The sequence below is a fragment of the Lepidochelys kempii genome, chromosome 8 (genome assembly GCF_965140285.1).
Source record: "Lepidochelys kempii isolate rLepKem1 chromosome 8, rLepKem1.hap1, whole genome shotgun sequence".
Lineage (NCBI taxonomy): Eukaryota > Metazoa > Chordata > Testudines > Cheloniidae > Lepidochelys > Lepidochelys kempii.
This window is the reverse complement of record NC_136387.1, coordinates 6,736,148-6,763,017: the sequence shown is the minus strand read 5'-3', so window position 1 is coordinate 6,763,017 and position 26,870 is coordinate 6,736,148. Positions and strand designations below refer to the sequence as shown.

Sequence of the window (26,870 nt, the reverse complement as noted above, 5' to 3'; positions counted from 1 at the left end):
ACAGCTTTAGCACTTTATAGTGTGTCTCTGGGCATGCACCGTAATTTACAGCCAGGTTCCGTTAGGTGATTTGCTAGTAAAATAAACATGCAAAATTCCCACAGCTGGGACACTATTTATGCTACAATCTAACCTGCCTTGTCTCTCTGTGATCCCACTAGCCTGGCTGACACCTTGTTTTGCCAGGCCAGGGTGGAAAGAGTGAAAAGCTCGAGTCAGCATTCCCAAGCAGGGACGCTGGTGAACCAATTCCTGACAGGGAATCAACATCAGGAGCAGACAGGGTAATGAAACGTTACCATACAGGGCAAAATGATGATGTGTTATTTACAGTCCTTGGGAATTGCCAGTACCGCTTACTGTACCTGCTACCTGCCATTTCACTGGTGAGGGCCATGTAGAGGCAAAGGCCAGAAGCGACAAGGCAAAGGCTAGACAATGGAAACAGATTTACATATAAGGCAAGTGCCCATGGAGTAGCAGGGTGTTGGCAGGTCAGGTACTTACGGGATGGAACAATAGGATGGTTACCATATGGCAGGAGGGCATTTACAGGGTACAATAGCTGGGTATTTACCAGGTGTTGTGGAAGAGCGGGACAATGACAGGGTTAATCTCATGGGCTAGCCAGGTGTTTACGGGCTGTTGTGGAAGAGCTGGGTTTTTCCAGGGGAAGAGGCTCATCCTGCAGTCTTTACTCAGGTCAAACCCCCATTGGCTGCGCAGGGCGTTTGAGCCAGGTAGAGATGGTCAAACGATACTCGTCAAATAATGTAGTCAATGAGTTTCATGAAATCTTTGACTGTGGGGTGGAGAATGTTATTCACTCTTCTCCCCGCTCTAGGTCTGAGCGATGGCTGCAGGGCCTGGGCCCTTGGCCCATCCTTTAGGGAGGGGTTTACTGCCGTGCAGTGACAGGATAGCTACGGTACAGTGCATGGCAGCTCCCTGGCTAGATTGTTCCAGGGAGACACAAGCTGGGGGAGGCACAGGGGGCCACAGGATGTGGGTAACCTCCACTGTCATCACTGGAGCTGCTCTGAGCCAGCAGTTGGAGAGGTTGCTCCCAGGCTGATTTCCAGGCTCACTAGCCAGAACCGTGATCCAAGGAAGCCCAGACACGCTTGCCAGCTAGACGAGGCCTTTAGCTGCTGCAGCACCTGGACAAACCTCATTTCCTCGTTAGATCATGGGTTTGGGCAGTGTCAGATTGGTGGGCTCTTCCCGGGGAAGGGATGGGCCAGTGACTCACAGCACATCCTGGAACAAATGCAGCTGAAGGAGCGTGCCAGAGAAAGGAACTGGGCAGAGAGGAAGCTGTCACCAGTTCGGTGCCTTCCCTGCACTTTTGAACATGTGTTTTGGAAACTTAGCCTGCGATCCCAGCTGCTGAATTAACCCAGGGCAGGACGCTAGTAAAGATTTTGTAGCTCACTTGGTCTCTCCACTTTTTCCATGTTAACAAGGTTACTTTCGACTGTGCTTCTAATTCCTCTGCGTCCATTTTCTTTACTGGCTCTGACTACAGCACAGACCTCTCGTCTGTTTCTGCTCTTTCCTCTTGGATCTCAACACACTGAGTAGCAAAACTAACAGGCCTGTCTTGTAGCTTCAGGGTTATTATTTATGATTTGTTTGGTGGGAGTGTCTAGAAACTCCAGCCCTGAGCCAGGACCCTATTGTGCCTGGTGCTGTACAGATAATGAATCAAAAGATTGTCCCTGCCCCAAGGAGCTTCTCTGTTCCAACGCCCTCCTCCTCCATCACCACCCCCCTGGAGGCAGCAGGTGTGGTGGGGAGGGGCCTCTTGTGCTCTGCCATCCTTGGGTATTGGCTTTGGTGGTACTCTATGTATGGAGAAGCACATTAGGTCATTTAAAGGAGTAATTTAGGGCAACCCTGTTGTCATAGGCCCAGAGAGATGTGACAGGCAATCAACCATCCCGTCATGCATTTTGGGCAAAAGTTGGCCTGGTGATGCCCTCGCCCAACCGCATGCCTAGTGACTAAGTACATTCGGCTTCCCCGTGCCGTTTCGCTCTGTACACATAGAGCCAGATCCTCCGCTGGTGTCAATCAGCAAAGCTCCCCGAAGTCAACCGAGTTGTGTCAATTTACTCCAGCCGCAGAGTTGTCCCGTTGGGTGTAAAACATTGGGAGCGCCTTTGGAATCAGAAGTGCTGTGTAAACGCGGGTTAGGATGTGAAGTCAGTGGGGTGGCACAGGGCAGGGTCTCTGTCTCCGAAAAGCCACCCCAGCACTCCTACGCTATACACCACTCTGGTACTTGGTTGATTTGCTGTCGTGATGTTTCCCCGACTTAGTTTGAAATTTGATCTTCCTGACTATTTGAGTGCTCCTGAAGAGGAAAGCGAAGTCAGGGAGGAGTGACAGGACCCAAGGTGAATCTGTGCCACCCTGCTTCTGGCTGGAACGCTACCTAAAAGTTGCCAGTTCCTGCCGCAGTTCTGTAGGCATGCGTGAGCTAGCTTGGAGTGAGCTAGCTTGCTCACAGTAGCTGTGAAGCTGCAGCAGCATGGGCTAGCTGTCTGAGTGCCATCCGACCTGGGATCCTGAGTATGTACTCGGGTGGCCAGCCCATGCTGATCCATGGTAATGCATCTTCCCGGCTATTTTAGCAAGCGAGCTTGACGAAAGCTGACTTGGGTCTGTCTACATTTGCTGAAATCTCACCTCCTTGTGCCCACACACAGACAGGCACATGTGTGCACACACAGGGGCATATACAGACACACATCCACACCCACGACTATATGGACATTAGTCACTGGTAGGGCTAGAGTTGCCCCTTGGAGTGGCCCGAGGACACTGCCCACCGTCAGCTGCAGGGGAGATTGCTCAGCACAATTCCAAGTCTCAACTGAACGTGCCCACTGCAAATCCAGGCCTGGATGCCCCTGCAGAGGCAGGGCACGCCCCAGCATGCTCCTCTTGGCTGGCAAGGCCAGACCAGGGCGGGGGAATTGGGTTTTGGAGGAGGGAGGATTTTTATTGTGTGACTCGATGAAACTTTTCAGTCTGTCCTCGTTCTCTTTCACACCAGCCCAGCGTGGCAGCCCCGGCTGCACCCATGTGCCATGAGCTCTTCTCCCTGCTAGATAGCTGGAGAGTCTAGTCAGAAAGCAGCTGACAAATGCTGTCTGGGTTGTGGCTGAGCTGGGTCCCATCGGGCCTGGTAGGCATTTCAGCCCCATGCCCTGGTGCCCTCTGCAGCTCCTGGGCTGGGAGACAGGACCTCCAGAAAGCTGAAGTATTGCCTTTAAAGGGAATTGAACCACTCTCCGCAGGAGTGTCCAACCCAGAGCCATTTTAGGGTCAGAGACAGAGCTTGGGCTGGAGGCTGCGTATCCTTGGCACAGCCGAGGTTACGTGTTGCCAAGGCTCAGGAACAAGTGGTAGCAGCAGAAGGTAGCAGGAAGGGCCCCAGGTGGTTGTCGGGACCAGCAGTGAGATAGACCCAAGCATTCCCGCATGGTCCAGGCCAACATTAAACCATCCCTAGGTGTTTGAGCCCAGCGCCCTGGGGCCGAGTCTCTGCTGTAATGATGCAGCAGGCCTACAGATGGCGTGCTGGGGGTGCTGGACCTCCCGTGTGCAGCGCGCGGGCTAGGAACAGAATTGGAGCACGTCCCGTGCCAAGGGCACAGGGATTAGGAGGCATGAGCATGAGCTGGGCTGAGAGCGAGCCGGGGCGCGTGGATCCAGCACTGCAGAAGGAACGGGAAGGGGGGCACAGAGGGGACCTAAACCAAGGACCATTGACATCAATGGAAGGGCTCCACTGGGCTTTTGATGAGGCCGAGGGCCCCAGAGCTGAGCTCTGTCCCGGTGCCCACGAGCTCACTGGGAGCAGGAGCAGGGTCAACCCATGGGAAAGCCCTGGCCCTGGCTTCTTGTCTCCTCCTGCTTGACTGGACCAAGGAAGCATTGTCCCAGCTGCACCCGGTGCTCCAGGCCCCAGCCCTGCCTCACTGTCGCTTTCCTTGGGCACCTATGCCCTGCTCAGACCTGTCCTGCTAGGCTCCTGTCTCTGGCTTTCCCTCCCTTTGGCCAGCCTGTGGGACAGGGCTCTCACCCGCTTGTCAAAGAGGCCTCTGTGCTTCTGAGCAGCATGGAGGGAGGAGCGAGCAGAATAAGAACAACCTAATGATGGGCTGTCCTGTTTGCCCCCCCCCCCCGTCCTCTGCATCCCCCCTCCGTTAGCTTGGCTGGATGCCATCTCTCCAGCCATTGAAGCAGGGCAGCATTTGCTCCATTCCCTGCTGCCAAGAGGGGGCTACCCCGGGTGGCCAGCCCTCCCCACGCACTGAGGACGCTGAGAGCATGATTGGGCGTCATGCCTCTGGGGACAGCCTGGCACGTGCCAAGCCAGCGCTCCTCCTGAGAACGGGTCCAGGAGGGGGAGCTACGCAGGGCCCCAGGAGACAGCAGCAATGCAGCACGACGGTGGTTAATGGGCACCCGGCTACAAAGGGGCAAGGGAGGCGATACGTACTGAACACGACCCAAGGGAGGCCCTGGTGCTGCAGCCCTCGCTCAGGCTGGGAGCGCCGACTCGGGGGCGTAGTCCCAAGGCGGTCAGAGCAAGCGCTACCCAGCGTGAGTAAGGGGCACAGCGTCAGAGCCCAAGTCCCCGCCGGGCAGATGAGGGCATCAGAAGAAAGCAGGATGTTCTTGGCTAAAAATGCCTGGATGTGTGGTTTGCTTCTCCCGATCTCCGGGATGGAATAAATGGGCCCACGGTGCTAACAAAACCCAGTCACCGCCCAGCTGCCACCTGCCCGCGGCACAGCCTTCCTCCGACGCTGAGCACATGGCATGCTCCAAGGAGGCGGCGTTGAAGCCGCGGCTGGGGAAGAGCCACGGCAGAGCTGGTCTCGTCTCTGCTAGCAGGGGTCAGGTGGGTGAGGTTAGCATTGTCGGCACACAGCCTGCCTGGCTGGGAGGTGCTGATTGGCCAGGTGTGTGGCCTCACTCTGGGAAGTCCCGCCTTTTGAAGGCAGGGCTTCCTGGCATGCCATCACATTTAGCAACCTGCCCCTGCCATTGGCTGAGAGGGATGGGCGGGGTGGGGCAGGGTTAAGGGGGAAGGAGACGGAGGAAGGGTTTGCCCTTCTGTGCTATCTGAGGAGCTCAAAGCCCTTGCCAGCTATTAACAGGTCGGCCCCAGAGCTGCCAGTGCGATGGGTGTTATTATCCACTCTACCAGCGGCGAAGCTGAGGCCCCGGGAGGTCACAAGCCTTGGCTGTGGTCACGCAGCAAGTCAGTGGTGGGGCCAGAAGCCCCGACTCCCAGTCCAATGCTCTGGTCTCCAGGATCCCTCACTGGCTCTTTGCCCTGGCCTCCCTTGTCAGCCTGACACTCAGCTGTGCTCTGTGTTCCCCCTACAGGAAAGAAGAGTGTCCCTGCCTGCCTCCCTGACCTGGACCCCGCGGCTGGTGCCCCACCCGAGCCCCTTCAAGGGGTGGGCGAGCCCAACGCCGGAGCCTGAGGAAAGGCCTGCGGAGGCCCTGCGAGCAGCCAGTGTGAGGAGCCCCCCTCCTCCCATGTCGCCATCGTGGAGCGAGAGGTCCCTCTCCCCACTGCGGCAGGAGGCAGAGCCCAAGGCCAGCCGGCAGATGCAGGCCCGGCTCGCCAGGAACATCATCAATGCTGCCAGGAGGAAGAGCTCCTCCCCCAAAGCCCTGGGGACTGAGGGCATCAGGCCATTCACGCCGCCCGCCGGCACTGGGGCACCACCTGCCAGCGCATCCCCATGCAGCAGCCCAAGAGCCCTGAACAACCACTCCCCGAGTCCACGGTCTCCGAGAGCCACCAGGGTGGATGGGCACAGACATACCAACACTGGGACCCCACAATTCAACACCTCGTCCTGCATCAGCCCAAGGACCCTGGGCAGCCACTCCCCGACCTACAACAGCCCACTGCAGTCGCCACGCACAGCCAGGGCGGATTGGCACAGGTCCTTCACATTACCTGCAAACACCGGGGCACCAGCGCTCAATGCAGCAGCTGGCAGCAGCCCTGGAACCACAGGCAGCCACTCTCCAACCTACAGGAACCCAGTGCCATCTCCGAAAGCCACCTGGACAGATGGCCACAGGATTCTCGTGCCACCCGCCGGCGCTGGGGTGCTACCAGCCAACGCATCTTCTTGTACCAGTCCCAGGAGCCTGGGTTCCTACTCGCCGACTTTCATTCGCCCAGTGCAGTCGCCCCCTGCGGGAGCGAGGTCCCCCGTGAAGCTTTACACCTCCAGGTCCCCCACGGACTCGGATGTGTCCATCGACTCAGAAGACTCTGGGGTCAAGTCTCCTGGGATCCGCAGCTTTAATATCTGCCCCCGGGGCTGGAATGGGAGCGTGCGGCTGAAACAGGGCCGCCTGCCCTCGGAAGCGCCCTGCACCTCCTAGGCCAGGAGGAGACAAGTGAAGTGAGCAAGAATGCGTCTGGAGCCCGTTGAATTGATGCATAGACTCACCAGCACCCAGTCCTGCGGGCCAAGCCACACAGCAGGGGGGAGGATGCTGGGGGCTGTGGGGACAGATGATAACAAGTCCCTCTCTCTCCCCACCTCCGCGGCACCTCTCCCCAAACCTGCTGCAGGATTAGAACGGGGCAGGAGCTTGGTCAACAGGCAGCGCACCAGAGAGCAGGGACCTTGCAGATGGCAGTCTGGCCTGCGACAGCCAGCCGCGGGATGGTACCCGCTAACTTTGCCGGATCCAGACTCCCCCAGCTCCTGCCCCAAGCCAACACCACTGCTGATCCCATAACTCCATCTCTGCATGTGTTCTGCTTTCCCAGACTGTGCTCTCCCGGCTGGACTGGAGCCAGCAATGACATCTAGGGAGCCTGGCGTTGCTTTTGTTCTTCCCGGGACGAAGGGGACACAGACGGCGGACAGGCAGCCCCGAGACTGTCCATCCGGCCGCGTAATCCCCAGCAGAGAGACAGCGAGTGGCCAGAGGGGACTTGGGAGGCCGCCAGCCGTGGGCTTTCCAGCTTGCTGCCTCTGAATCCCATTGTTTCCTTTGTGTGCTCTGCAGAGGCCATGGATCAGGCCTGCTTCCAGCTGCCTGAGGGGAAGAGCAGGGCTGCCAGAGCCCAGGAGAGATTGGAGCTGCCTCGGGGGAGTGAACAGCAAAATCCTGGCTCCCACCCCGTGGCCACAGGGCTCCGCTGGCAGGGCGGCTCCCTGCGCTCGAGGGAGGCGTGGCGAGTCTAGGAGCTCAAGTCCCGGAGGGGAGCCGGAGTTCCCCTGGCAGGGGGGCAGGTTGTGCCTTAGGTTGATCCACAGCGCCCAGGCAGGGCGTGATGGAGTCGGTGTTCCCCGCCCCGCCGCGGGACTGTGACCAAAGCCTACGCCCCAAACCAACATCCCACGACCGTGCTCCACGCACCCCTGCCAAGCTGGCTGCAGCTAAAGCCGGCTCCTGGAGAACAGATGCCGGGGAGGCCTGTCCAAGGGGCCTTGGTGGAGCCACCAGAGATTTAGAGCCATGCAGCATGTGCAGCCGCCCTCTCTGGCTGTTGTGGCCTCCTGGACCCTGCCTGGGGGTCTGAGCCCTGAACAACCCCGAGACCCAAGCAGCGGAAGCAGGGGGGGAGATTGGAGGTGGGCTCCCTCTTAGCAAGTGGCCTGCGGCAGAATGGATGGAGCCAATGGGTCCCAGGCCCTGTCTCGGCCCTGGAAGGACTCCCCCTGACCTGCAGCGCTCCGGCTGGGTGTGAGGAGGCGCTGAAAGGAGCCCACTGGAGCGGTGCTGAGGGACTTGGGGAGGAGGCCCCTGGGAAGGTACAAGGCCCTGTCCGGGTCGGCTCTAGGTGAAGGCACAGAGAGGCACGCGTGCCGTCCTGTCACTGGGCCAGGCCTGGCACTGCCATCCACCTGGCCATGGGGCTCTGGAGTTGTCGGCGGCACGTCTGGCCCAGGGGCTGTTTGCGGGGAGTCACCGGGTGAATCATCAGCCTCGTTAGCTGATAGACAGTCTCCGAGAGAGGCTGCTGCAAACTAGAGGGGAGACTGGGGGCATCTGAATTTGGCCTAGGCTATAGACTGCTCTGCTGACCCTGCTGCACAACGGTATTTCACTGCGGCAGGTTCCCAGAGCAGCCAGAGCTTCTCCACTGAGCTTCGGCAGCATCATGGTCCCCGGCCACGCACAGAGTGTTGGGGAAAGAAAACCAACGTCCTAGCCCATTTGCTTTTTCCCTGGCCAGCCCAGCCCCTCCTGCCCGTCCCAGGCTGGTCCCCCCACTCTCTCTTTTGTATGCTTGGCAGCGTGGCATGCAGCCTATGATCTGGCGGGGGGCACAGAGCAGTGTCAGGTGTTACCCTCTGTGCCCCTGATAAGCTGGCCATCCTGTCTTTTTATTACCCTAACCTTTCAAGGCAGGAGTGTGCCCGGCTTTAACGCCAGGTGAGCCCAGGGAGGGCGACCCGTCCCCGTCTGCACTCAGTGGGACACAGCGCTCTCGCGTTCTCCCCATTCCCAGCCCCTGGGCTTTCTAGCCCCTGGTGCTGATCACAGGTCCTGCGGGGTGGGTTTGTGGGGAGCCGCTGGGGCTGCACAGTTGCCTGGCTCATGCTCCTGGCGCACTGATGTTGCTGAACTCTGCACGCCAAGGGGTGAGGCGCCGCTAGGTGCCACGCCACCATACCAGGGCCAAGGGCAAGGGCAGTTGGGGCACCCGGAGATGGGGTGCAGGCAGGAGAGGGCCGCGCTCAGGCCTGTCCCAGACAGGTGGATTTGCATCCTTTCACCCCAGCCAGAGCAAAAACTCCGCAACTCTCACCGGGCCCCTGTTCTGCAGGGAGCAAGTGGAGGAAAGGTTTGCCTCTGCGAACCCAGGTGTCCGAGCTGCGCCCAGCTCGCCCGGGGAGTTACCGTATCCGTGCACAGATCTCCGCCCTCCCGTCCTGCCCCGCAGCCGCTTGGCCTCCCAAAGCCCCCCGGGTGCATTTCTGCTGCTCTGGTTTCACGAAAGGAATGGCATGGGAGCGGGGGGATCACATGCTCAGGGCCAGCTTCTGCTGGGCGCATGGAAACAAATGAAGCCAAGAGAGAGCGACAGCCAGGGAGTGCCTGGCACCCGCCAGGGAGCGCCTGGCACCCCCCAGGGAACAGCCCCGGGCTTGGCCCGCGTTTTCCCAGGAGGAGGCGACAGTCCACAAAGTGGAGCCCTCTAGGGGTTAGCTGGGGCAACTGCAGAAGCCCTTTGAACCAGTCGGAATTTTTAACGTGAAATTTTTTTCAAGAAAAAATGTCCCCCCCTCACTCCCCCAGGGCAATCTCTGGGGCACGGGTTTGTTTCTTTGGAAACGTCCCATTTAATGTTTCAGAAAAGACCCTGAAAATGAGGCTTTTTTTTACTTTTTCATCCCTAAACAAGCCAAAACAAGGTTTCACAAAAGTTGATGTTCATGGCAACTCCTGTCCATTTCTCCCCAGCTCCCCTCCGCCCTCTAGCACCCCCATAGGGCTGCAGGAATGTGGGTGCACACATCAAAGGGGCGGCTCGCAGGAAGTGGGACGAGGGGGCAGCCAGAGCTCTGCTCTAGCCCAGACGCCCTGCTCCAAGGTGTGCAAGGAAGTGGGGCAGGTTGCGGAGAGGGGCTGGGAGGGAGAGAGCACCTTCTCAGATACACATGACTTTGGTCATCAGCTAAAGTGCCCAGGACATTACCAGCCAACTCATCCCTGTGGGGCTGGGTGTCTCCAAGGATTGGTAATGACATGACGAGTTTTTTTGCTTCCAGGTTACTGCTGTGAGGGGACACCCAGGCCAGGAGAGACCAAAAGTCTTTCTCACTGGGGAGCGGTTTACTGGCTCATATAAAAAGAATGTGGGGTCCCAGTGCAACGTCTCATGGACAGCGGTTCACGCCACAGGGCTGCTATTGGTGCCATTTGGTGACTGTCCCCTGAAGGTCCTGGTTAGAGACACAATGTGTGGGGGAAGCTAATGTCGCTGCTGACCCATGCTGAAACCTGGGGCTACAGAGAGCATTTCAGTCTGCAGAGGTGAGAGGCAAAAATCTGACACCAGCAGCAAAGCAAGGAGAGCAAAACCAAACCCCAGCCTGGCTATAAATCACATGTACTATTACCAGGTTTGCTAGGACGAGGTAGAAAGAGCCTCTGGGTGGGGCCCTGTGATGTCTGCACACCCTGTGGCTGATGGCTCCTTAGCGCCAATGAAGTGGACCCCGCTCTGATCACACAGAGACGATCACACGGCCAAGGCAAGAACAGCTCGCGCATGACACGCCCCACGGCCCATTTGGCTTGTGCTGTCCAAAGCCAAGGCAAGCACAGCTCGCCGTGGCTGGGAGTGAGGGGGCCTGGGCTGGGTCGTTGCTGCAGGGAGGATGTGTGTGGCGAGACGGAGGACAGGTAGGTGTTCAGAGCATGTGTCGGCAAGTGCTGAGAAGGGGTGATGCTCCGTCGGGCTGAGCGGCGCACTGGGGCATGGAGCGGTGTGGCTTGGAAAGCTCTTCAGAAAGAGCCCCGGGACAATGAGGAGAGGGCTCGCGGGAGAAGTGGCACTGCAGAGGTTATTGTAAGTGAAGGGAGGTGTGAAATGGGGGTTGTTTTAGCCTGGCCGCTTGGGACAGCACGAGCCAAATGGGCCATGGGGCGTGTCATGGCAAGAGCTGGTTAAATGCTAGTTGCTGAAGGTTAGATAAATACTAACTGATTATTGATGAGCGCTGGGCAGTGCGGAATGACGTTGCTGGGCACCCCCCTCTCCGACACGCCAGGCCCCCCAGTACACGTGCAGCCCGGCATTAGTGCAGGGACACAACTAGCTCACTAACCAGAGATGAAATGTCCTCCAGGGTTGGAGCACTGTAGGCTCTTGCATGTTCTCCGCTGGGGAGCAGATCCCAGCCCTGCTCTAAGGGCTTATCCAAAGATATCCAGTGACTTGAACGGGCTTTAGAGCAGGGCCCCTAGTAACTAGCTTTTTCCATCTCTGACTGCCGTGCTCCTCCCTGGGATGCTCATCCAGACCCACTCTGCACATTGGGCTTCCCTTTCACACTGGCTAGCCCCAGTGCCCCGTGGGCGAGGGCCCTTTAAACTGGGTTATTCAGAGGGGGCTGGGCAGGGAGCAGTCCCACCAGGTGGGGGAGCAGGGTAGGGGGCTGGAATGGCTCCATTCAGAGCGTGCCACTTCTCCAGCAGGGGAAGGGGCCCATGGATTGTGGATCCCTTGGGAGGAACCAGTGGACCGTCCCAAAGCCTCATCACCATGGTGCTGCGTGACCCCACTGAGCAGGCGTCCGAGTGCCGCAGGGGCTGGCCTGCCTGGGTCCATTACTCACCACACAGCAAAGCGAACCCGCTCAGGCAGGGCACACCAGCCCCGTGTGACCAGCGGCTCTGGCCTGCTGGGCCGTCGCGTGCCCAGGTGCACGTGTGCCGCACAGAGCCCGCAGCGGGCGCTCCTGGCCATTGCTTCGCCAGCTGCTCTTTGACGCGCATTTTGCCACATCACTGTATACCACGCTCGAAAATAAAGCCGGCATTATCCCACCCAGTCTGGCCTGCCTGTGTCCTTTCGAACCCAAACCACCCAGCCAGGCGTGACCCCCCTCCCCCTCCCAGCCCCCTCAGTGCCCTAGGCATGCTGGGCGTCCAAGCTGGCCTAATTGCAGCATCTTCCTACTTGGGGTAAAATTAAAGGTAGCTAAGAACGCCCTTGGGCTTCGTGCATTTCGCTTATGGCAGGGGCAGTCTGGGGTTCTCTAGCGCTCCCAAATGGCTCACACCAGGGGGGTTCGTAGGCTTCTGGCCTTTCCAACACTAGACCTGCAGTGATAAGGAACGGCCACCAGGTGGCAGCAAAGCTGAATGAGCATCCCCCATTGTGTGGGTCCCCCTGGCTTCCCCCTCCCAATTCAGCTGGGTTTTGTCTGCCGCTCCCTGCTTGAATGGTCAATGTCAGAGCCCCACATAGGCGGGATGGGCAGCTACAGGAATCTCGTCTACACTAGGGAAATAACGCCCCCCCCGTCACTAGCTGCTGGGGTGAGTGCCGCCGGGGAGCCCTAGAGTACATAGGCCACCAGGTCAATTGAGCCAGTGGTGGATTTGAACCCATATCAACAGCTGGAGAAAAGCTTTGCCCAATGTCCCTAGCAGCGGAAGGCTGTAGCCGAGCTGGCTGGAATGCACAGATCCTCCGGCCGGGCTGGGTAGGGCCCATCAGGGCTCAGCCATGACGCGGCTCAGAGCTGGCTGGCGTAAGACTCTCAACCTGTAATGGCAGCATGTATGTTTGCAGTGTGGGGGGGCTTTCCTGTGCTCTCCTCCTACAAATTGGACTGCGAAAGCTCCTCAAGAGGGGCTCGTGAGCTGAAGAAACAGCCTCCCCCGCCCCTTGGCATTATTACACAGATGTGAGTCTAAATAAGAGCCCAAAGCGGACAATGGGAGGCTTCAGGTAGCTCCATCCCTGCACCTTGCTGTGCGGTGCTATCCCACAGCCCGGACGTGCATGGGAGCCACTCTTCCTGACCCCAGCTGGTGAACAGCTTAGGCCTGACCTGTGAAGTTTGCATCCTCTTGTAATTTGATTCTCGTTGCTGACCCTGCAGATACTATTCTTACTCCTCTAAATTGCTACCACGCTTGTGAACGGTACTGTTTAATCACCAGAATATCCTGTAGCAATGAATTCTGCAGATTTTATTTTGCCCTTCATTTGAATTTTAGAGTAGAATCATAGACTATCAGGGTTGGACGGGACCTCAGGAGGTCATCTAGTCCAAACCCCTGCTCAAAGCAGGACCAACACCAACTAAATCATCCCAGCCAGGGCTTCGTCAAGCCAGGCCTTAAAAACCTCTACGGAAGAAGATTCCACCACCTCCCTAGTTAACGCATTCCAGTGCTTCACCACCCTCCTAGTGAAAAAGTTTTTCCTAATATCCAACTTAAACGTCCCCCACTGCAACTTGAGACCATTACTCCTTGTTCTGTCATCTGCTACCACTGAGAACAGTCTAGATCCATCCTCTTTGGAATCCCCTTTCAGGTAGTTGAAGGCTGCTATCAAATCCCCCCCTCACTCTTCTCTTCTGCAGACTAAACAATTCCAGTTCCCTCAGCCTCTCCTCATAAATCATGTGCTCCAGCCCCCTAATAATTTTTGTTGCCCTCCGCTGGACTCTTTCCAATTTTTCCACATCTTTCTTGTAGTGTGGCGCCCAAAACTGGACACAGTAAATGCCTTGGGGCAGGGGGCCTTTTCTGGCTCTGTGTTTTGCGAAGTACTCTGTACACGTATGTACTCCAAAAATAATGATAATAAATAAGAAGTGCATAACAGTATTTCCCTGTATGTATCATGAATGGGTTGCCTTTGATTTTAATCAAATACCCCTTTGCCCTGGCATTATTAGAGAAAGCTTCTAACTTTCCTTCTCGAGTGCCTGCATTAGTTTGTATCCCCTGCTAGGGCACTTAGCACTTCCCTGGCACGGTCTGTCTTTGAAGTGCTGCACAATAGCTAACCCCCCCGGCCCCCGTGTACCTCTGCCCCCCAATGTGCAGGTACAAATGCCTGCTTATATAAGGGCACGTTTATGCATTTGTGTATAAACGCCCTACCTGGGTGCACACATACGGCTTTGTTTGCGTGAGCATGAGAGAAAGAGAGAGAGAGTGTGTGTGTGTGTGTGTACATACTGTACACACACACCCCTCGTGTTTGTGTGTGCTCTTAGCGGTCGAGAGCTTGGCTCACCAGGGGTCTGCACTGCCTCCGCCCCCCCCTTTTCTCAGCCAGAAATAAATGTCTGATGTAACATGGATTAGGACGGAGGAATCTCAGCGATGGTCCAGGCTGAGTGCGAGCAGGGCACAGAGTGGGTAAGACAGACACAGGGGCTACTGGCAAACACTGGGCCCCCGGGTAGGTTTGTGAAAGCTGTTAAGGAATCCTAAGCCCAGGCCTAATCCCTGGGTGAAGTGGGCACAGCAGGAAAGCTCCTTTCATCCGACAGCAGTGCAGCAGGACAGAGTCCAAGGAGTCACACAGTCAGGTACGAAGAGCTCGGCTCTGAACTTGGGGGGGGGGCTGGGGGGAATAGCACGGGAGGGGGAGAATTGCTACATCCAAAAGCAGCAGGAGGGAACTCAGCAGCAGGCTGGAGTTTGACCCCCACTGAGAAGCAGGCTGTCTCCCCACCCCCACCCCCACCCCCACCCCCACCCCAGCTGCTTGTTATTTAGGGTTCGTCTCCATGTGGCTGGCTCAGCTCAGGCTCACTGAGAGCTGGAACCGAGAGAGTTAATAGCTAGGGCCCTACCAAAGTCAGGGTCCATTCTGGTCAATATCACTGTCGTAGGATTTTAAAAATCGTACATTTCATGATTTCAGCTATTTAAATCTGAAATTTCACAGGGTAATTCTAGGGATCCTGACCCAAAAAGGAGTTGTGTGTGTGTGTGGGGGGGGGGTCACAAGGTTATTGTAGGGGGGTTGTGGTACTTCTACCCTTGCTGCTGCTGCTAGTGGCAGCCCTGCCCTCAGAGACGGGTGGCCAGAGCGTGGCAGGGTATCTGGTGCTGGTGAGGAGAATCTTGACAGCTGGGCAGGAGAGGGCTTTGACCTGCATTCGTGCGCTCAGGTGTTGAGGAAATACCACCGCCCCAGCAGGCTAGGATGGGGGTGTTATTGCCCGTGTCTATTTCAGGAGGGGCTGGGCCCTGGCCCCGTTGTGCTTGGCACCGTACAAACCCGGACCCAGAGTTAGCCCCTCCGGCCCTGGGAGGTTTACAATCGAAAAGACACAAGTGCCGGTGACACGAGCAAATGGACTTGGAGAGGAGCCATAGCAAGAAGCCGCCACGCCAGCGGCTGGCTCCCTGGGTGCCACTCAGCAGATCTGGGCATGGGGGCTCTCCATCCCTGCGCCCCAGGAAGAGGGGAGGGCTGGGTGCAGTCAGCTTGGCTCTGAGGAACCCCCGTATGGGGGCTAGCAAAGCAGGCATTGCAGCTGTCAGGTAGCCGCTGCTGTGGGCAAGATGGGCAGCAGCTCAGGACCTGGGAGCTGGGGGGCGGGGCAGCGCTATGGAGTTGTTGGCTACATTACAGAGAAATGGCTACTCACATGGGACTCCCCATGCACGGAGAGGCCAATGGGTCATCTCACCCCATACCCTGCCTCCCACAGTGGCTCATACTGGATGCTGCAGAGAGTAACACCCCCAAAATGGCCCCAGTTGCAATGGAGGGGAAGTTTGTTCCTGTACCCAGCTGGTGATCAGCTTATACCCTGGAGCATGAGGTGTCTTGTAATGTTTCCTTACTCGTGCTGCTTCAGAGGCTAATCTTATCCATGGCTGTACGTTACGCCTGTTGGAAATGGAATATTTGCCTCCTTAATACCCTGCAGCAGTGAGTTCCACAGGTTGTAGCGAGTGAAGCATTTCCTTTCAGTTGTTTGACTTTTGCTACCTTTTAATTTCATGGAGTGACTCTAGTTCTTGGATTCTGGGGCGGGGTGAATAGGAGCTCTCTCAGGCCCCCTCCAGTGAGCCCGCTGGATGGGCTCTGGAGGAGCAATGGCAAACCCATATGCCAGTGCCTGGCTACACTAGAAATGGGGAGTGGAACACGAACCCACTCTGAGTCCAGAGGTCTTTGCCAGGCGAGGACCCTGCATGACTGCGGGTGTGGAGGCCAGTTCTCCCTTCCAAGCTGTGCTAGGAGTGGGTTCTTCCTTCAGGAAGCTGTGTGTCCTCTGATCGCTTTGGGGTGGGGATCCAGGCTGTATTGAAAGCAAGGACAAAACTCCCATTGACTTCAATGGGGTGAGGATTCCCCCCTGGGTCACCGAGTCCTAGAGGAGTAGCCGTATAACGGGAGGATCAATTCCCCCCTTCCCTGTACAAGCAGCCCCTGTGGTTCTATGTTATGGCTGTAGCAGAGTCACTTGCTAGGAATGCTGCTGCACCTGCAGGGCCTTAAACTCCCAGCAAACCCTCCTAAGCAAACTCCCCACCCAGCATCTCCAGACCTAGCCCCCCAGCTTGCTGAGACCATCCTCCCAAGAACCTCCAGATGCCATCCTCTCTGCCCAAAGGATCCTGGTTACAACTCCCCGCTCTACCGAGGTCAGGAGCTCAAAATAGACCATGGCTAAAGGGGAGCTCAGGGAGCAGCGAGGAGCAGACATGGTCTCCATAGAGAGGGGACCCCATCTGTCCGTGCACCACACGGGGAGAGACGTATACTTAATCCTGCCTCAGTGCAGCAGGATGGACTAGAGAACCTCTTGGGGTCCCTTCTAGCCCGACACTTCGATGAGTCTGTGATTCTACGGGGGTGGGGTGGGGTGGGGGGAGGAACAAGATGGGGACTATTTTTTCCTCTTTAACGAAGCACCCAGTGAGGGCCTTCCTGGGGGGTGACTTGCAAACAGAACAAAAGTGACTGATTCGAGCTGCTTCTTGGCTTCAGGAGGGTACAAGTTAAAAAACTTAGATGGCACAGAAAACCTTAGAAATACGATTGATCGATCAAATGACAGATCCCTATTCTGCCCATGTTCCAAGCACTGGTTTTGTACCATGACTTAGGGTAGAATACAGCTCCAAAATACATATAAGGAAACATGCAACATTTTCATTAGCTTGTGAAACTCACCCCTGCAAGGGATTAAGTCAGACACCAGCAACGTTACACATGAAGGAGCAGACGTTTATGAATAAACGTGGCTCCAGCCAGCTAATCTAACAGTCCCAAGGGCTCTGGCTTCAGGGCCGAAGTAGAGGGGTAGCTGAGCTCAGAAAGCTCAGCATACAATGCAATGCACCTTTAATTTGTATATTTTGAATAGCATCTTCGGACAAGACAGCACCCCACAATGCTTGGCAGAGTTTAATGCAGGACGGGGCATTGTATCAAGGACAGAGAGCCTTGGGGCAAAAACTTGGCCTAGGGAATACATTAAGTGGCTCAATCATAAAGCCAGCAATGGAGGGCAGAGTTAAGAGGCATGAACAGGGAGCACCGAGATTTCAGATGGCGAGTTGCTGCAGGAGACGGCACCAGAGGGCAGGAGCTGCGGAGGAGGAGGCTCTCGCACCAGCAATGGTGAAGCGTGTGAAGGGCTGGAGAGAAGCTAGTCCAAGAATAGTGGGGAGAATGGGGAGGAGAGCACAGAGGACCAGGATGCGGTCACTTGGAACAGTTCTATAGTGTTAGAGACACGGAGGGTTGGTCCTGAAATGAATGGGAGAGGTCTGCGGTGAAGTTGGGGTGACGTGGTGGCATGATACAGTTCCTAGGACCATAAAGCGGAAGAGAAACCCCCTTTTTCCAGCTATATTCTCTCTGGTTTTGCGCATATTTTCCAAATGGGAGCAGAGCTAGGCCCCAGGGTAACCGTTTGCAAAAAGCCATCACACGAATCTCAGAACTCCACCTGGGATCAGTTCTTCCCAGGGACGGGGCAATTGACACCGTGGGGGTAATGTGTGAGTAGCAGCCAGGGTCTGCCCTGACGTGTGAGCCCTGCTGCGTGTCTGCTTCTTTTCCAGGTGGGAAGATGTTCCCAATTATGCATTCGGACCACATCCAAGAGAGAAAAAGGCAGGCAATTGCCATCGTGAGGGAGATGGCGGAAGATGGTAAGAGATGCTTTGTGCTAACCTGAATTACAGAGTAGCCCCAGGTTGCCGCATGCAATCCACAGGGGCTGATCCAGTACCCATGGAAGACACTGGCAAAACTCCCCTGGACTTCAGGGGTATTAATGTTACTGGTCTCCTCCTTGGACTTTTCAAACGAATGAACTCTACATTGTCAATTAACACTAATGGGGCCCATGCACCAGATCGCTAGAGGTTATTCGGAGCCCTTCCCAGCATCAGGATCCCCTTACTATCCTCCCTTTTCACCCCCTCCCCACAAGGCCCCATGGTTCCTACCTCTTTTGATGGATGTGGCTCCCATCAGTGCAGTTTCTGAACCAGCCTGATGGGCACTGCAGAGCTATGCAAGATGTTTGTCACTCCTAGGGGCTGACCCTCTCCCCAAAGCGAGGTTCTGCTGGCAGCCCCATGCACAGCCACTGGCCCCTTGCTCAGAGACCCTAACCCCCTATTGTAACACCTGTGCTTTCACTGGCCTGCTCTGTGTGTGTCCTCAGTCCCCCAGCTGGACCTGGGGAAGAAGGTCAGCATCCCCCAGGATCTGATGGTGGAAGAGCTGTCTTTGCAGACAAACAGGGGGTCCCAGCTGTTCCAACAGAGGCAGAAGCGGGTGCAGAAGTTCATCTTGGAGCATCCTACCGGCTACAGAGCCGTGAGTTGCCTCATCATGATGGGAACCCAAATCTGAGCTGACCCTGTTGGGTCAGCCTGAGGGTCGCGCTCTTGGCTGACAGTCCGGGGACTGAACCAGGACCTCCAGGGCTAACGGCAGGAGCTGCTGCAGCTTGAGCTGAAGCTCCAGAAATGGGCGAAGGGGCTGTAATAAAGCCAGTCCTCTAGATTGGCACAGAGTGGGAGCTGTAACACTCACGCGCACCAGGCATTACGCCAGCACCCCGGCCTACCTCCCTCGCCCTTTGCCGGGGTACATAGAACATAACTTGAGCAGGCCCCCTGAAAGGCAGAGCACTTCTTAGCCCAGGGTATGGGGATCCCTATGTTAACAGGAAGCCCTGCACAGTTATTGTAACGGCATGTTTTAATGGGAAGGAGTGTGAGGGGAAGGCAAGCGCCATGAGCTATGAGGAGAGCTGGGCTGTCACCACTGGGCACTGCCAGCTGCCACGGCCAGTGTCTGTAGAAACGATCCCCGTGTCAGAGCCAGGAAACCGGGCTCTGAAACCACGTGTGCCGCCGGCCCTTAAGCTGACTGCACGCTCCCAGCACTGGGGCTGTGTGTGGGGCGTGCTCCCCTGAGTGACATCGCTCCCCCTGCCCTCCGCAGAGCTCGAGCAAGATGGCAGCAGGTGGCTCACACGGCGTGGCTGAGGGGGACCTGGCAGGAAGACCCGACGCATGGCTGGTGAGTGTCCCTGAGGCACCATTATTGAAAGAGAAGCAGTGGATGGCGCTAGCCAGTTGGGCTGGAGCTAAGTTACTGAAGTAGCCTCACTGGCAGCTCTAGATCAGTGCTTTGCCAGGTGTCCTGTCACTTTCCCTGCATTCATTGAGTAAAGACATGCTGGAAAGGGCCATGAGCGGGCCGGCATGCTCTTTGCGTCAAGGCACTTTGGACAGTGGCCCTCTGGGCCACGCTGTGCATGCTGGCCTATTCGGTTGGGATGAAGGTAAGCGTATTCCACACTGATTTCATTTTCTCATTCTTTCTGAGTGAGGCAGGAGCCCTGCGGGTCCAACCTCCATAAGTATCCTTCCATGGCTGGGGACCTAGGTTGACAATCTCCCACTGGGGTAGGCAAAAGTGAAGCAAGGTGGTAGTTTTCCTCCAAGATGCTAGCAGTTCATCACAAATTCACCATGCAAGTGTCTTGGAAAGGACCAAAGATTAGAAAACGGGGGCAGGTAGGTCCTCACAGAGGCCCATGGGTGGAATTGTGTGAGGTTCTGGGGCTAGCAGGGCAGGGGATCCTGCAGCAATGCATTACAGCATGTTAGCAGAAGTGCATGGGGGGAGTTCCTGCCCAGGACCTGGCCCTGCCATGCCTGGCTCTAGCTTGGGCAATACGCTCTTCTCATCCATGAGCAAAAAAGTTATCACCCTTCAGGAGATGCGACTAAGTCGTCTCCTCCTCTACCCTTTGCTACTCCATCTTCTCCATAAGGCCTTACCTCGGTTGTCAGGGGCGAAGCCAAGCCTCTCCTTGTGCCCATCCATAGCCTTCTCCTATCGCTCTTTCTTCTCTAGTCTGCCGAGGGCCAGAAGAACTATCGCACTGAGCTTCACGTGGCAGCAGCAGGCCAGGGTACCCCTCCCAAAGTGCCCAAGAAGACAAACAAAGTCATACAAATGAGTAAAGCCCTCAATCCCGAGGCCCTGGCCCCAGGTAAGGAGTTGCCAACAGAAAAAACCACCACAACGGAGCTACGTCAATGAAGTGATGAGGAGCCAGACCTGCAGAACTTGTTGTCAATAGAAGGCGTGTGGCCCCCATGATTCCCAGTGGCAGAACATGAGGAGCCCTCCCCGGTGTGAATGCAGGGGTAGCATGGGACCACCTTAGAATTCACCACCCCAGCCACAGACAATCAGGGAACAGCCATGCCATGGGACAAGGAAAGCCCCCTCCCGAGATGTCACTTGCAGAGATGTAGCCTAGTCAGTACAGCTGGCTGGGCATGGGCTGCCAAAGCGTTTTTTCAGTGGAAAAAGAGTTGGGTTTTTGGATAAAAAATAGAATGTTTTTGTGGAAACAAATACATTTTTGCAGGTATTTGTCAAACCCCGCCCCGACAATCTGAAATGTCGGTGAGTGGACAAAAGAAACATTTGGATAAAAAGAAAAAAATCGTTTTTCTCTATATTTTTCATGGGAAAAAAACATGTCCTGGCCAGCTCCACTGCTCTCCCAGCCCTTCCCATGGGAGGAGAGAGTTCCTGTCCACATGAGGACAGTCCCGGGCAGGCCTGGATCCAGTGAAGCTGGCTGGCTGCTGCCTTGCAGGCCTGCTGTAGTAACAAAAGCCTTGTCTCCCAAATGCAGGCTACTCTGGACCGCTGAAAGAAGTCCCACCAGAGAAGTTCAACTTCACTGCCATCCCCAAGAGCTACTGTTCCCCTTGGCAGGAATTCCTCTTCAGTGAGGACTATCGGGTGGAGAGCAAGAGCCAGCTGCCTGAACTGTCCAGGAAACCCAGCCACTTCGAGTTGAGGAGCTTCAACAGGTAACGGTCATTAGAAACATCCACCATGTTTGCTGGGATATGATGGCGATTCTGAGCTGATGGAGGACTCAGCCTGGGGCACGGGTCAGGCTTGAAGATGAAAAGGTGGCTGGAGACCTTGCTAAGAGCTTCTATTTGCAATTTTTCTTGCAACCCCATTTTAGCTGCTGGTTATAGCAACCACCGCTGGGAAAGGCTGGGCAGGACAGGGGTCTTGTGCAGCACAAAAACAAGATGGAGCACCCTTGACATCTCTGCAACGGGACACACAGGAAACCTGGATCTCTTGAAATTAGAGCTGCTACAACCTGTCCCTTGGCTATCCCATTGCATTCCTGCGTGGGTGCTCCTCAGAGGAAGCAGACACCAGTGAGGCTACAAGAGGGAATACAATACTTAGGACATGGATAGCATCTCTTAAAGGTGACCTGCAAAGGGAAACTAAATACGGGCTTGTGCCTTCTTTATACACCATAGAGAATCAACATAAATAAATGGGCCCAGGCCTAATTCTTTTCTGTCAAAGGGCAGCTTCAACAGAACAAGGGAAGCTTCCCAAACGCCTTGCAAAGCCTCTCTCCCAAAGAACCCCTGAGCCCAGCCCTCCCACTGACTTGTCAGGTGGCCTCAGGCAAGTCACTTGACTTCACCGTGCCTTATTTCCCCACCTGTTACACAGGGTTGAGAACATAGCGCCAGTGTTTGTTACACGGGCGTTGGGAGGACCCACCGCTGGTTGCACAGTGCTCGGGAGATATAAAGCACTGTAGAAGTGCACAGTCGTTCCTCCCAGAGCCACAGGCGCTGACTTATTTTTCCCAGTGGCTGCCCCCCACCCACTTTGGCCCAAGGCCCTGCCCCCATTCCACCCTCTCCCCCTAAGGCCCCACCCTCACTTCGCCTCTTCCCACCCCCTCCCCTGAGCGCCTCCCACACACCAAACAGCTGACCAGCAGTGAGCCCCGAACTGGAACCAGCGAGGCTGGTGGGTGCTTGAGCCATGGAGCAACCACAGAGCTGGCGCCTGTGCTCGGAGCCGGCCACGTTCCACCCGTCTGGCCGTGGCCACGCAAAGTGACAGCTCGTGGGTTAGTCTCGTTTTCACAAGGTGACAGATAGCTGCAGAAGCAGCTAGGACACTAGGTCAATCCTTACGCAAGGTGCTAAAAAGGCACCTGATTCCTTCCAGCCACACACTGGAGACTGAACTGTTACAATTCTTCGACCAGTGCAGCCCCAGGCACGCTGTGCAAGGTTTAACCTTACTCTTTGTTCTGCCTCCTCAGATCCTAGAAGTTACAGTAGGGTTGGGTTCGTAAAGTACGTGGATGGGAGACTGCTAAGGGAGTCCCGTGTTCTGCAGGCAGTCCCGTGTTCTGGGGGTTCCAGCAGAGGAACTCTCACTTCTCAATCTGTAGAGAACAAGTAACCTAGCGTAGAGTTGGGGGCACTGAACTTACATAGCAATGTCTTTTAGCTGAATCATAACACCAAGGCCCTGGCCCCTTCTGGTCATTGAGGATCCCAAAATCCCTTTTCATGAGTGTAGGCGTGGGGTTCACCCTGGTCCCCCAGCCAAACTGCTGTTTGGATAATTACATCCTGCCTAGCTGAATTCTTGCTACGGTTTCAGATGGATGCGGCGTTCCTCCTCACTTCTTGCCCAAGCTGCTGCATAATGTCGGTGGGCCCCGTTAACCAGCCGCCTCATTCGAAACCTAAGGTGGCTGCATTAGAGTTATGCAGGAAGTAGCTGCCCCACGTTGTTATGGAGATGAAACGTGTTGTATAAATGTAAGATATTAGCGAGGAACTTGCCAACCCCTTCCCGCACCAGACCCAGGGTAACTAACAGGGAGCACATGAGCCAGCTAGCAGAAAGCATGGCCCTGGTGGAAGTGATGCTGCTAGCTGGAAGCAAAGGGTGGAAAGGCCAAGGGGTTGCTATTGTGACTTCCTTACCCCCCAACATATTCAAATATTTAGAATTTTCCCCGTCCCCAGCTTCATTGGGCATACGCTGTAGAGGGACGGGGAAGGTGCTGCAGTCACTTGCTCTTTAGTTTCTCGGACTGGTCATGTTTCTCTGCCCTTGGCTCAGTATTTATTTCTGGACAGAAACTCAAACAGGGGCATGTTTCTATATGACGTGTAAGGCTGCCTAGCTTCACCCTGAGTTATTTCCCCCTCTGAACTGCTGCTCTTCTATTTAAAGCCCCAAACTGATATTTAATACAGCTAGATGCTAGCCAAGTCTCTCACCTCCATTTTAACTCTTCAGTGAGGCACGAAGTGCCAGGAAGCTGAATTTACAGCTGTCAGATTTAAACAGAGTTAAAAAAAACCATGATCCTTGTGGATCTAAGGTCTTGATTTTGAAAATCACCTCTTTTCATTTGATCTCATCCTCCCCACCCCAAACAAATCCAACCCAAAGCTCTTAGGAAAATGGATGCTGCCTTGTATTAAGCAAGGAGCCAGAAATCCTGCCTGTGAAGCAAGATGAACCCTGGAGTATTTCACATTTGTAAGAGACCAGAGGAAAGCTCACAACCTCTCCAATGACTGAATTTAAGCAGGCTGGTTTATTTACAAAAGGCAGAGGGGTGATGAAAGACCTTGAAGAGGCTCACGGAGATGGTACCTGCCCTCCATGAGCTGTAACACAAGGCTTTGAGAACTACCTTGCCACATACTCCTTGGGGGAACCGAGCATTTCTGGAACAACCCTTCATCATCCACACTTCCCCCAGAAGTGGGGCTCACAACTGCAATCAGCACCTGTTCCTTCCTGGGACGCTGCTGTGAGAAAACGATGCCACGTTACTCGAGTAACAGGTTAGACAATGTAACAGAGCACGTTTTCCAAAGCAGACATTTGCAGATATGCCCCCCAGTCAGCCTTTACTGCTGCCCCCAACACAGTGCTCTGCCTTAAATGAAGGCCTAACATTCAGCCCAACCCTAACTGCTCCACAGGAATACACCTCTGGCCTTATATTGTTTCTCCAGGAACAGATGACAATTCAAGCCCCTGCATGAATGCTCTTTTGTCACATTCCAAGAGAAGCAGGTTGTTTGTTAAGATATGTACAACAGCACTGATCAGGAGGTGGTGTTAACACAACTGCAGTCCCTTCCAGAAGGCTTTGGCTGCACATAAGAGGCTTCACTCTGCTTTACAAGGGGGAGCAGAGGGTAGGACTTGCTGCCCTAAGACCTTTCATGTGTGAGGTCTCTCTCATGCCTCTTCTTGTTCAACACACACATGGATGCTGGCAGGGTTGCTAAGGGAAAGTGGGGTGTAGTAGCTGTGGGGGCTGACACCCAGCTCTACCTTTCCATCTCAACCAAGGCTACTGAGGTAGTGAGACCTGCAGAGAGACAGGGTCGCTTGAGTTTGGATGAGGGCCAGCTGATTGAGGCTCAGTCTATAGGAGATGAATGTTGTGAGGACCTGAGGGAAACAGAGTAAGTGGGAATTACGGTGGCTGGAAGGAGTACAGCTGCCATTCATGACACAGGTTGGCAACTGATGGCTTTTGCTAGATGACCAGGCTGCTATTGGATGCTCAAGGAGCAACTAGTCCCGAGTGTTTTTTCCATCCAGGGCTACCAGGAGAAGTACGCCCCCTCCCCATGAAAATGCTAAATCTTCTTCCTTTGTGCATGCAGGACTCCCACCCCATTTGGTGGAGTGCTACTCAATGACATGTTCACTGTGTCTGGGTTGGAGATGACGGCTCAGACAGACACCCCGAACAGCTTGGAGCTCGTCTGGAATAGACCCAGCTTTAACAGAGCACCCCAGGGCTGGGTACGGATTTTACCAGAGACAGAAGAGCTGTAATGTAACCTTACTCCCTTCTTCTACCCACAAATGCTTTATCTGCTAGGCTCAAACATGCTTTGTTTTACAGCGCTGGTAGAGGTACTCCTTAGCACAGCAGAAAAGGGGAGTAGATATTCTTACCCATGCACCCTGTGAAGGCCCAGCGGCTGCAGCATGTCATCCACTTCCACACACAGCCCCCAGCAAGCTCACATCTAGAGCCATTCCTGGACGACCCCGTTACAAGGTTTTCCTAGGTGTCCATTACTGTGGTAGTGGGACAAATTGACCAGTCAAGTTCTCATTGACGAAACAGTGGGATTCCAGTAAACTTCCACATCCATGATAAAACTGTGGAACAATGCGGTTGGAGAAGACACATTGTCCTCGCTCTGGTGGTGTGGCAAATGGCGTAAGAGCCAGTTGTCATCACATCAAGTCGCCTTGCAACTGTTCTGCGACACCAGCATTGACAGGCGGTGGCTGCTTAGAGAAATCCTAGCTTAAGGGCAGTGCTGTAGAAATGTAATTTTGGTTGAGATGGGGAGGGGGAGTGATAAGGCAGTGTGGTAATTGGGGAAGTGGGTGAAATAAGTTACTAATGGCTTTCTGACACATAAGGAGATGGATGTAATTTCCTTTAACATGCTAACTCCGTTAAGAAACAACCACTGGGCTGGGTGTGCGGGGCTGGCTGGCTGTCAGACAGAAACACGTACTGCATATAAGTGAGGGGAGTGCTTGAGATCACCACTACCCGAACTGGGAGAATCAGGAACCTATGCCATTTTCCCTGCTAGCTACTAGCTGGTGTGTTACACTTCCTTTCCTACCCCTAACAGCTTGCTGTATGAGTTTACACACCACCATTTTAATATTTACACCACTTGATTACAATTATATATGGAGGGCCTGATCCTGCTCAGATTTTCTTTTTTACTTCAATAATAGTCAGGATCAGACCCTGCTGATTTAAGATGCAGCACACAATTGGCGCAGCCCCAAAAAACAGAGTCTATATTTAAGTAATTGCCAATGTGATCATACAAATCAATGCTTGATAAAAACATTAATGTGGTACCACTAGGGGAGAGGACATCCTACGTAACAAACACCTCTATGGCAAGCAAGACCTTCATGCAACACATGCAGAAAGTAGTCAACAAGGGTGTTTGACCACAGCCTTTCGGATGCACACAAGCACAGTATATAGAACAGAGCTATCCATCAAAGGAAGAATGCTACCAAAAACAGGGTAGATCAGAACCCATGTATGTTCCAAACACTCCCACTCACCCTGGCGAATAGAAAAGCTCCAGCTCAACTTTGCATTTTCTACATTTGTTTAGTAGTTTTTGTCAAATTCGTACGATAACCCTACTGTAACCTTGCAAAACTGGTCTTGTTTTCTTTTTTTTAAATGGGTGAGCAATAATATATATTTTTTGGATCACTGTGGTTAGGCTAGGCAAGTCATTTTATATCCAGGCTGGTAAATGTGCAATTTTAAAAGGCTGCCTTATTTGTAAATAACCTAACATACAACCACTGTGTTTCTAATGCCAATGAGACCATACAGAGGAAAAGCATGCACCACAGTTACATTACAATCTGGGGAAACTCACCACTGCAATGCACCACTCAAGTGGGGAATGTTCATTCCTCCGCCCGCCCCCAGAAGCACACCTGGGCAAACTGAACAAGTAAAAGTGTTTAAAGGTTTGTGCCTATGAACTACTGTCCAGCTCTGAGCCCATCTCCCTCCCCTTTGCCTGTGAGCTGGAGGCCATGTTTACATTCAGAAATCTAGTTGGAGAAAATAAAGCAGCTATATTGTAAAACCTCTGAGAGTTCAATACTTGTCAAATTAGTGCTTACAGAATAAGGCACTGACTGGCTCGAGTCAAGCCCAGTACAAGCAGGTGCTGTGCCAGCTTCCCCCACACAGATCTGTCAATGGATAGTCAAAAGCCTGTCCTGTAACACGCTATTCTGGGAGCTCCTGAACAGTACCAAGTTGTGCTGTATTTTGATATTGTGGATTATTACTGACTGAGACCAGCAACACTCATTTGCCTGTAACCTATGCCAAGTTTAAACCCAAGTCTCCAGAGATGAAAGGCCAGTGCACTAACCAAGTGCACCCCCTAGAGTA

At 54.7% G+C, this 26,870-nt stretch overlaps 2 protein-coding genes across 3 annotated transcripts in view; both read left to right on the top strand.

Annotated features, from left to right (window-relative positions):
* The window catches only part of SYNPO (synaptopodin), a 60,648-nt gene extending 49,080 nt beyond the window's left edge, over positions 1-11,568 (top strand). Inside the window, exons 4-5 of one of the 2 annotated variants that reach the window (XR_012160196.2) lie at positions 5,413-7,820; positions 9,786-11,568. Coding sequence is in view for 1 of the 2 variants with exons in the window: in XM_073355325.2 (XP_073211426.2) it covers positions 5,413-6,435 (1,023 nt within the window). In the remaining variant the exon portion in view is untranslated. Of the gene's footprint in view, positions 1-5,412 lie in introns of both variants that reach the window. The other variant, XM_073355325.2, reaches the window with a different exon arrangement.
* Positions 11,569-16,940: 5,372 nt separating this feature from the next.
* MYOZ3 (myozenin 3) lies at positions 16,941-26,655 on the top strand. The gene is made up of 6 exons (XM_073355324.2): positions 16,941-17,676; positions 18,198-18,352; positions 18,986-19,063; positions 19,907-20,045; positions 20,703-20,883; positions 24,559-26,655. The coding sequence occupies exons 1-6, from the start codon at positions 17,595-17,597 to the stop codon at positions 24,731-24,733; spliced, it is 810 nt and encodes a 269-aa protein (XP_073211425.1). The 5' UTR covers positions 16,941-17,594; the 3' UTR covers positions 24,734-26,655.
* The last annotated feature ends 215 nt before the right edge of the window (positions 26,656-26,870 follow it).

What these genes read in the sequence shown, in the direction of transcription:
- MYOZ3 (XM_073355324.2), top strand. Translation starts at nt 17,595, where the DNA reads ATGTTCCCAATTATGCATTCGGACCACATCCAAGAGAGAAAAAGGCAG. An exon ending in ATCCTACCGGCTACAGAGCC is followed by an intron (nt 18,353 to 18,985) that starts GTGAGTTGCCTC and finishes TGCCCTCCGCAG; the next exon opens with AGCTCGAGCAAGATGGCAGC. An exon ending in GAGTTGAGGAGCTTCAACAG is followed by an intron (nt 20,884 to 24,558) that starts GTAACGGTCATT and finishes TTGTGCATGCAG; the next exon opens with GACTCCCACCCCATTTGGTG.